The sequence below is a fragment of the Sardina pilchardus genome, chromosome 18, assembly GCF_963854185.1.
Source record: "Sardina pilchardus chromosome 18, fSarPil1.1, whole genome shotgun sequence".
Classification (NCBI taxonomy): Eukaryota; Metazoa; Chordata; class Actinopteri; order Clupeiformes; family Clupeidae; genus Sardina; species Sardina pilchardus.
The window spans coordinates 21,793,054-21,803,942 of NC_085011.1; the positions used below are offsets into that span (position 1 = coordinate 21,793,054).

The following is a 10,889-nucleotide window of genomic DNA, read 5'->3' on the forward strand; positions in this document are numbered from 1 at the left end:
GATCTAGATGAAGAATGATGGGGGGGGGGGGTTAGGATTGAGGAGAGAGTTTGAGAAGGGGCCTATGAGAGTCACCATGGGTTGTAATGTATGTATAGCCTTTCCATGTCTCAGTCACTTTCCCAAATGTTCTGTCTCCTCTGCCCTAATGCACGTGCACACACAGTGTAAACCTTAGCCACTCCCTCTCCCCTTTTGCTTTTCTTCTGGTCAGTGTCACTCTCTTCCTCTCGTCTCTCGTCTCTCCTTCTCTATCTCACACACGAACATGAACAGCCCGTCTCAGACTCAGTGCTCACTGGGACTGGTGTGGGCGAAGGGGAGCTACTTGTGTCAGAGCTCTTGTAACAAAACACCACTTCAAGATGAACAGAATGTATAAAGGAATAGATGTTGACACGTTTCAACGGAGATGTTGTTGTTATTATGAGATAGAAAACCGGCTAGGGTGGACTCACTTTGGTTAATCAGTGGGCTAGATATGAGAGAGTGCACGGCACGCGTTTAACAGTGTCTGCTTACAAATGAGAACTGTGTGTAGCCACAAATATGGAAGATTAACTACGGGAAGAAAACACCATGTTCAGAGCCAGACCCATTTCCCTCAGCCAAATTTTGTGTTTCTCACTTTTGATGAACAATTTCGTAATAACCTTGGAGTAGTCTGTGTTCAATCTTCATTATGGTTTATGAGGTCTGTTTATAAAGTTTAGGAATGATAGAGAAAACTGTTTATATGGGCTAACTTCTGATTGATACCAATTTTACTAGCCAGGAAACATTAGTAGTGGAAACTTAAGTAGCAAACACGTTTACTAGGCCTGTGCTTTCAAGTTCCTCTCAACTCTTCATCTGAAGGGCCAATATGCATGCTCTCAAAGCCATCTATATGATTTTATATTGCACTGAGGGTGAAGATTACAGATATGGTGCACCTCCTTTGCATAAAGTAATGTATAATGAAACTCTGAAACTTCATTCAAATGGTCTAACAATCAAGATCAAGGCACGTAACCCACTAAGTCTGTCTTTCTCCCTGGATGACGTCTAGCAAATGCAACCATGATGGCATGTATTCTAATGAACATGCCCATTTGACCAATAGCGTTACGAGACAGATTCGCCCAGACCAATGGAAGGGCGTCACTGTGACTCACCAAATAAGGAGAGACAACGCCATAAAAGGAAACATTGTATCTCTTTATAAGGAGGAAAGTAGATCGTACTTTGATATATTCGTCCACTTGCATATACGGTAAAGAACTCCAAGTATTGAAACATTGTAAATATTATAGAAAATAGTCTGCACGCCTACAATGAAACTGAATTTACAGAGACAAAAGATTTAAGTCCGCCATTGACGACGTCTCCCACGTTTACTGTGTGAACTACATGTCATGGCGGAGTGATTCGAGAGCTGCAATCCGCATTTTCCTTTTGGAGAAAGTGCTTCGAGTTTTGAGAAAGGAGAAGGCAGAGCTAGACTGGCGGGGTGAAGGGTCTCAGGGACAGCATCACTTTTGAAACTTTGCATAGGTTGTTACGTAGAGATTCCGGATAAGGCTTTGACCATATTTTTCGCTGTTTGTTTACCTTTCGTAGGTTCGTGTGCTGTGGTGCAATTTTAGCAGGCAGTTCGAGCTCCAGCAGTTGGCTGGCATATTTTGCTAATTATTTTCTAAAATAGAATGATATCTAGTCAGGCTGGATCAGCACTGAGTGGTAACGGATCAACAGCTGGGAATAACGCGACTCACGGTTCTGTGGTTATCGGTAGCGGACTTCGTCCTGGTTCGGTCCGAGCAGGGCAAGCAGTGTCTGGGGTCAACGATTGCGGTAGTGCGGTTGGACGGCCGGGGAAAGGGGCAGGGATGCTGGGGGGAAATGGTCCAGGAGTGGGTTCTCGAGGAGGAGTGAGACCAGGTAACGGGACAGGCTTGACCACGTTACAGTCAGTGGGTCAGGGCGGACTGGTGGGTTTGAACACAGGCGTGGGGATTCCCGGTAGCGGCAGATATGATCCCGATAAGGAGTGTGCACCGGTGTGTAGCGGTTCGGACGCGGAGTCCGACTCCGGGGATGATGATGATCCTATGAGTTCAGTCGGGGACAACCGAAGAGGTGTTAAGCGAGAGCGGGCGGAGATGGAAGCCGCTATGGTAGGGCCAGAGGTAGGGGTTCAACCGGGAGGTTACGGTGTGGTCCCCGGAGGTGTTGCTGGGGCAAAGCCTGGGAAGAAAACTCGTGGGCGAGTGAAGATTAAAATGGAGTTCATCGACAACAAATTGAGAAGATACACAACTTTCAGCAAGCGGAAGACTGGAATCATGAAAAAGGTGAGTGTGCAGCGGAGTCTGTCAATCCAAGTTGTGCCTGCAGTGTTGTTCCCTATGGCAACACTCACAGGTTGCCATAATTATCATAACTCAATGCATCACCCCTGTACAGTATGATGTGACTTTTTCTGGTGCCTTATGAGTAGCCTATGGAATGTGTCATGTTACATCAGATGATTTTAAAATTATTCAAATTTAGTCAGTTTCAGGCCTATGCCACAATGTCACTTTAATTTCCATTGTCAACGTATTGATAGCCTATTTCTAATGACCATAACCAACTTATTAGAGAACCTGTGCCATGATCAACCATTGCTGTGGGGCACACACAAACAATTTGGCATATACTTTATTTGCACAGTCGATGACCAAATCACACCAAAGTGAATGGTATTGATTCAGGAAGGTGTATCCGTTCCATTTGGAGGTGTTGAGTAAATAGACCATGTTTGAATGTGGGACTGCGGCGGAAGGTGTTGCTGTGCACATGGGACTCTGATGGGCCACAGTAGAGAGTAGCCTAGCCTATGCGGTGTTACATATTCCCTGTGCTGGCAAAGGGTGACTGGGAACCACTGAAGACACGACTAGCCGTGTGCTTAAAATAGAGTGTAGCAACTGACATTCTCTATTTCTGACTACCACTACCACCCCCTTCAAATAAACACACACACACACACATACACACATACACACTCTCTCTCTCTCTCTCTCTCTCTCTCTCTCTCTCTCTTGCTCGCTCTCTGTCACTCAGTCAAACACTCATACACACACTCACAGGAGGTGGAAACAGGCACATTGAAATATTCCTTGGCCCTTGTTGTTGAACAGTCGCCATGATCTTTTTTCCTGGGGCATACATAAGGCTTAAATGCTCAGCTTTTTATGGCAGATATTCCTCCCGGAAAATGGCACGCTTGCCTTCCTACCTTCTTCTCTTTCCCCCATGCGAGATTCCAGAATGTTCTGTTTAAGACCCCTCATTAAAACATCCAACTACAGTCGGTGATCTAGCCAGCTGAGCTATGGTGTTAATGTGCCAGACCAACATGATGCAGTCGTTTTTACTGTATTGCACCGGCCTAGGTTTGGGCTGGCATCCAGCAGAGCAGTAAGGCTATATACCTTCTCAAGCGGCGCTTCAGTGAATGACTCTGCGGCCTCATGAAGGGCTTCATGAGCATATAGAGATGAGTTCTCTGTAGTGTCCTCTCTCTCTCTCTCTCGCCCTCTCTCTCCTTCTCTCTCTCCCGTGTTCTGTGTGTGCCATGGATGCACCCAGCTGCTGAGGTTGGCACAGGCCCCAGGTGGAGCGGCCCTGGGCGTCGCGGGCCGATGCTCAGGCAGGCAGGCCTGGCACGAGCGCGGGCACACTCTCTGGCCTTTCCTCTCCACTACTCCTCATCACCCATGTGCTCATCCAGCCTGGAGGCTCCTCAGGAAGCCCAGCAGAGTGACTCTCTCGCTCTCTCTCTCTCGCTCTCTCTCTCTCTCTCTCTCTCTCTCTCTCTCGCTCTCTTTCTCTCACACACTCTCTCGCTCTCGCTCTCTTTCTCTCACACACTCTTTCGTTCTCTTTCTCACACACACACTCTCTCTTTCTCACACACTCTCTCTTTCTCTGTCTCTCTCTCTCTCTATTTCCCTTTCAGAATAAAATTCAAAGTGCTTTATCAGCATGACTGTTTTGAGTTCAGTGGTTGTCTGTCAGTCTGTCTCTCCATGGATCTCTGTGAGGGACATTACAAAGACTGGGTGGTAAATAATTAGATGAGCCACAGACATAAATCACACTGACATCATCACCAGACATTTTTGTTGTCTGTGTTTTGTTTTGGTAAAATGATGTTTTGAAGTTGTATGAACTGGATGGATCATTTAGCCCATTCAGACAGTTGGTAATTCACTGACACGCGAAAGAAACCATTGTGGTTGAAGCCATGAGAGTCATGAAATTCACTGTGGACAACCCGACATCCCACTCTGGTTTCTCCCTGGTTTACATGGCTGCTTTGCCTGAAACGTCACCAATTTAATGTAATGTTTTGTTCTGTGCAGCATTGTGTCTGTTAGCAGTGAATGAACTATCAGATGTCAATGTAGCTTTAATGGTGGAAAATGGTAGTTTTGACAGCTGTAGTTTATGAGGGCTGTTGCACTCCACATAAATAGCTTGATTGGACTTTTGAACAAATGTTTTCAATTCTGTATAGAGATTTGGCGCTATAACGAGCAGGCACAGTTGACACGCCGTTTGTGGTTCTCCAGCACCCATCTGTTCGAGAACATAAAGACCTCATAAACTGCTGTAAATTGAGTTGTTTGTGTTACTTCTATTCATGCTTGGAATTGAAACGTAGGTAGGATAGGTGTTTTTAAGTAGACTGACTGTACCGTCTATTTCCCCGTCGACAGGCCAGATCAAGGTTTGGAAATTGGTACGTTTCCCTGTAACTGTGCGTTTGTTGCAGCCATCTGCTTGTATTGTAGAATTGAGTTCTGCAGCTCTTTAGTGTGTTGACACAGCCTTGACGGATTTAGTCTGGTGCATCAACTGTAGCTGCCGTCCATCACTGTCTGTGGTTTTCCTGCTCTCCGGACAGCTGACCAAACCATGGGAATGACCCTTATCAAAGGCAGCTCCAGAGGGCACTTCTGTCTGGTGGTCAGCAGGTGAGTCAGAATCTCCTGTCTGACAGCTGCTCTGACCAGAGGATGCAGCCCCGAGATCTAACGCCACCCACATAGTTATCTTGCACAGTAAGATTAGAAACACTTACAAGGTTGGTGGTGAAGTTTGGTTAAATTTGGAATAGTTGAATGAATCTCCTCGTTGCTTTTAGATGGTCAATTATTCTTTAATGGTGTGGCAATGCACTGTTAATTCCTTGTGAAAGTTCATTGTGAAAGGTTTTGTTGATGATGTGAACATTTATATGGATAATTTGGAACCAGTGTGCACAGTCACTGTAACTGAGTGAGGGAAAATTCAAGCCTAATGGGCCATGGGTAATTCAGTCCCTGGAAAATGCCGTCTCTCGTGCAAAAGGCCATGCAGATGAAATGGTCACTCATGAGGCACTGACATGGCTTTCCTCATCCCACTGCCAGGATTTAAGTTGATCTATTCTTGGTTTATCCATTTATACCTCCACTTACGTTTTGAACTTATACAAACAGGGGTACTAGCTTTGAACTATCCAGATTTCTTCCAGCTGCTTGAGCCTTTGCATGCTTGTCTGAATCGAGCATAGCCGTACAATTTCATCTGCAAAACCGAATCGTCTTTCAATAAGTTGCTAGAGTAGAGTATGGAGTTTTCCAAAAGGATTCGTGTTGACACCTGTTTATTGAATCCATTTCTTTGGGCAGACAGGAAACAGCAATAGTTTTATATGGACTAAGACAGATAGCTCTGTGGTGGTTTGAAGTCTAAGTGCCCTGACCAGACAAGTGGAGCTTTGTGTTAGTGTGAGTGCTCTCTTTTTCCTTGGCCTTTTGGAAAGGTATACAGAATGGTGTTTAATGAAAAGTCCATATGTTACTGAGTCATAGTGTTGGGTCTTTCGGTCATGTTGAAAAGCAAATGCTTTTCTCCCCGTTCAGCTGTCTGTTGGAGGATAATAGACTCTGTAATACAAGTATATTATTCTCTGAGGGAACATGCGTTGGAGTCCTTGAAGAGTGCTCGCCATGCTGTTCATTCAGTGTATTTTACTCGCCCCTGTGCACTGCAGCCTTCTTGGTCTGTGTGTGTGTGTGTGTGTGTGTAGTATAGTGTCCAGGCAACCATCCCTCCACGCACCGCTGGGGCTGTGCTGTGCTGTGCTGTGCTGTGCTGTGCTGTGGGGGTTTTGATGTGCTGTGAGTGGGCGACAGAGCTGACCCTCTGGCCCACTGAAGAACAGAGTGGGACGGGGCTCGGAGGAGGGCCCTACAGCAGCCCACCTCTGCCACACGGTCCAGCAGCGCCCATCTCCTCTCCCCAGTCAGTGTCGGTCATCTCCGTCGGTCATCTCCGTTTCTGTGGCATGCCGGTGGGAGACCTCTCTGACGGAGTGGAGCTTCATTGTTTTTAGACCGAATTGGTGTCCACATAAAGTTGCAATGACAACTGTCCTATATTTATGTAGCGTGAAGGATCAAACTAAAATGTGCATGGTCATGGCTTTTGGATGAAATAATTGTTTGAGATTAGTTGTTTAAACAGTAAAACCATCAAGATATTTTTTTTTCTAAAGGCTCTCTAAACATGTGTACCAACATAATTACTCTATAAAGGTTTCAGACTCAAAACCACATATAATGGTTAGTTTTATTTTCTTAATCAGAAACACCCATTTTAGTAGTGACTTCACTAATAATGATTTATAGTCCCAAGTCAGAAATCCCTGTGAAATCTCTCCGTTAGACTTGGGGGTCTAGACTGATGGGTGAAATAGCTGTGGTCGTGTTCAGCCCACGACAAAAGACTGACGGGATCTTAATCGCCGGCCCCAATCTACAGTAGGCATGCAGGCCCCAGGAATAGTTTCACTGCTCGTCTTGTTTGCCTTGGACAGCGCAAGCGCTCCTCTGTGCTGCTGGATTAGAAGATTATATTAAGAGCTGTCAAAAGATGCGCGATGGCCAGGCTCGCTTCTCTCCGCACGCCGAAGGAAAACCACTTGTGTTTCGCATTACATCATAATTGTGCAACTCGAGATGTTTTGGAAAAAGAGATAAAAAAATATGTTTATGTATTTTCTTTCATGCTTAACCACGCAGGCAGACTCAAGCGTTTTCTTTGCTGTCTGACTCGCAGATGCTGTTTAGTTCTGATTTAGATTAAAGACATGACAAAACTATGACTTATTGAATATTGCGCTAGATACTGTCTGTGTGTGATGCAAGCCTTGAGCAATTGCATGCTAGCACTGTGTTTTATTGGGATTTAATACAATTTCACGAAGAAGTAGCATCTGGAAGAAGCAGGAAAAAATGTTGCATCATTAAGACGGATCCATAATTGCCCAGTGTCATACTAATGTCTCATGTCTGATAAAGCATATGCTAGCCTCACTTTTGGTCTGTGCGTGCGTGTGTGCGTTGTGTGTGTGTTGTAATATTGCTACTACCCTTCTCAATCTGGGGCCCTTCATCATTCCACTGTCAGTGTCCCTGCACACACACAGTGTAATAGATGAATCCATTCAGAGCAAGAGCGTGTGTGTGTGTGTGTGTGTGTGTGTGTGTGTGTGTGTGTGTGTGTGTGTGTGTGTGTGTGTGTGTGTGTGTGTGTGTGTGTGTGTGTGTGTGTGTGTGTGTGTGTGTGTGTGTGTGTGTGTGTGTGTGTGTGTGTGTGTGTGTGTGTGTGTGTGTGTGTGTGTGTGTGTGTGTGTGTGTGTGTGTGTGTGTGTGTGTGTGTGTGTGTGTGTGTGTGTGTGTGTGTGTGTGTGTGTGTGTGTGTGTGTGTGTGTGTGTGTGTGTGTGAGAGTGAGAACATGTGTTCCAGTGAAGGATGACTAAGATAGCACTTCTGAAAGGTTTTATGACATACATAACCGATGGTATTTAAGGTGTCTTGAACGCATTTTATACGGAGTGTGTGCACTCCAATAAATGTCGAGCTACCACAGGCACACAAAGGTGTACTCGCACTCTCACAGGACTCTCTTCAGATGTATGCCGTGTCGTGTCATCTAGCTAATGTCAGAGTCCAGTGAAGGGCAAACTCTTCCGAGTTTCATAGCCACGTCCATCTGTATGAAATCAATCCTCTAGTGCTCCATCAACCCCACCACCAACACCAGCACCAACACCACCCCCTCCCCTCCTCTCCATGCAATCACCAGTCCCCTCGGCTCGGAATGCAATCAGTCACGCACTATCACTGGCCCCCTATTTCTGGCGGCTTATCTCATGTTATTTTAGTGACGTTTTAGGCCTGTACGTCAGAGTTCACCAGTGCAGCATAGTGTGTGTGTGTGTGTGTGTGTGTGTGTGTGTGTGTGTGTGTGTGTGTGTGTGTGTGTGTGTGTGTATGTGTGTGTGTGTGTCTGTGTCTCCACACAGAGCGACTTCAGTCCTCCAGTGGCCCGGTGGCATCATCGCTGGTGCGCAGGGTTGGCACCGCCACTGTTTGTAAACACCTCAAAGGGCCGTCGCACCAGCAGCGAGTCCGAGTTGATGCCAGCCGTGCTTTTGGGGGTACTCATACTCTCTTGAGGTCCAGTAGAGAAAGACACAGACTTCTGGAGTGACCTCACCGATAATTACTCCACAGTGTTTGTTATTGTGCCCGGAGTAATTTGTAGACTTTAGTGGGTTGTGAAAGAAGGGTTTTAGTGGGAACACGGTGGGAGTCTGCAGGGAGGCCAGTGTCCGGTCCTAACTTGGGAATTATTTCACAAGTCACAATTTATGTTCTTTTGCCGTGGTTCGTTTTTCTGACACCAAAAGTGTTCGGTTTCCCGTGCAAGTCTTTGTTTTTGTCTTAGGTGGACTTTTGTGTGGAGTTAAACTGTGGTTTAGTGAAATAAAACAGCTATTGACAATTGATGCGTGGACATTTCTGCCAAGTTACCTAATGAAACAGTAATGGTCTAGGCCATCGAAATGAGTTCTGCATTTCTTGAGACTTACTCTCTCCCTCTATCCCTCCCTCCCTCCCTCTCTCTCTCTCTCTCCCTCCCTCTCTCTCTGCAGGCCTACGAGCTGTCCACTCTGACGGGCACGCAGGTGCTTCTGCTGGTGGCCAGCGAGACGGGGCACGTGTACACGTTCGCCACGCGCAAGCTGCAGCCCATGATCACCAGCGAGACGGGCAAAGCCCTGATCCAGACGTGCCTGAACTCGCCCGACTCGCCGCCCCGTTCGGACCCCTCCACCGACCAGCGCATGAGCGCCACGGGGTTTGAGGAGACCGACCTCACCTACCAGGTGTCGGAGTCGGAGAGCCTCGGCGAAACCAAGGTTTGTACCACCGCGGCTTTGCCTTCGAACGCCTTGTGAAAGCGAAACCTCTATGGATCAGGTGAGGCTTGAGGCCCTCAGTTCTGTATTTAGTTTATTTCGGTTCAAGTAGTTCCGTTAATGTTCTGATCAAAGGCTACTCAGGCGTTGGGTGTTCATGTGCAAAATGTGAGCCTTACTTGCGTAGTTGCTTCGAGATTAGGTTAACCTGAAGCCTGCTCACGTTTCCCATTCTAGATTCATGGTTAGAAGTTAGAAGGTGCTTTATGCGTCTCTCTGCTCTTTTCCGCCGTTAGTTGCTGACTGTACCCTGAAAAATGGAGTCATTACTTATCCAATCCCAGGTGAAGTCTTTATCACGTTGGAAAATGACTTTGTCCGTAGTTAGTAGTTTCATGAAGGATTGTAATAGAAATGTCATATGAATTAGGTTGAATCCGTTGAAATATAGTTGGTAGCCTCTATTGTTCTGCGACTCTGAAAGGAGTCCGTTTTAGATTAAAAAGATAAACTGTGGAGTAGAATGAATGAGAATGAGATGAGAAATGATGTCTGTTTCATAGAAAGGGGAGGTTGTTTTGCTTCTTCTCAAAAAGTGGAGGTCGAGGCCACAGAGTCCTGTGATGTGAATCTTCAGCCACAGTGGGTCAGGCTGGGGGCTCCATTTAAATCATCTTTTGCTCTCCAGCTGCAGAAGATGAGTTATGGAGATCTCTCTCTCTCTCCCTCTCTCTCTCTCTCTCTCTCTCTCTCTCTCTCTGAGACAAGCCTCTCCAGAAGTAATCCTTTCTTCCCTGATAGAGCTGCCAGCGTGTGCAGACATTCCAAGACGTGCGTGGCGCTTCACCTCTTAAGACACCTGACGGCTTGATGTCCGATCTACAGATGAATATGCTGCGTGTCTGTACTTTACTAAGTGCCACACCAACAATCATGTCTAATGTGAGCTACCAGCTTTTGTTTATGTGGGAAGTTGCCAACAGATTTGTCTTGCTCAAAGACAGGAGTGTCAAATTACAGAGGCTTTAGAGAAAGTGCTGATAAAACGTTGCTTTGAAATATTACAAAGCTCCTTGGGGAATAGAACAAATAGTTTGGCTCTGGGGAATAGAACAAAAATGTCTTTGTTATAACTCAAAGCTTCTAATTCAAATTCATCAGAGTGTAGAGTCCCTAAGTAACCGCTGGTGACAGAGATGTGTATCATCATTGTGGGTGCTAATGATGTGAAAAACCAAAAGAAGTTCTTGGGCTTGCCCAGTCCACACAGCTAAACAGGAACACATAAGCAAGGGTGTTGAACTCTAAATGAACTTTATCTTTGCCCTCATGCTTTTATTCAATAGCGCAGTAAATCATTTTTAATTAGCCAAACCAGCCCATTTGCCTTTTTGCAAAGGGGGGATTTGCAAGCTGTTGAGATTTAGTATGAAAGGAACTATTAAAACCACTTAGCCTGCTGTTTTGTATTCTCTGACAACGTCCTTCTGTGTCTGTGGGGAAGTTTTGAGAGCCCGGAGCATCCTGAAAGCCCGAGACAAATCTTTTTGGCTCTGGAATGGCGGAGATTCTATCTTCATTTCCATAAAAGGATGGAGA

At 46.0% G+C, this 10,889-nt stretch overlaps 1 protein-coding gene across 3 annotated transcripts in view; it reads left to right on the plus strand.

The window, feature by feature from the left end:
* Positions 1 to 1,152: 1,152 nt before the first annotated feature.
* The window catches only part of srfb (serum response factor b), a 26,388-nt gene continuing 16,651 nt past the window's right edge, over positions 1,153 to 10,889 (plus strand). For all 3 annotated transcript variants that reach the window (XM_062519432.1, XM_062519429.1, XM_062519431.1), the window contains exons 1-2: positions 1,153 to 2,336; positions 9,024 to 9,290. In XM_062519432.1, coding sequence (XP_062375416.1) covers positions 1,689 to 2,336; positions 9,024 to 9,290 — 915 coding nt within the window. In that variant the 5' untranslated portion in view covers positions 1,153 to 1,688. The remainder of the gene's footprint in view (positions 2,337 to 9,023; positions 9,291 to 10,889) is intronic.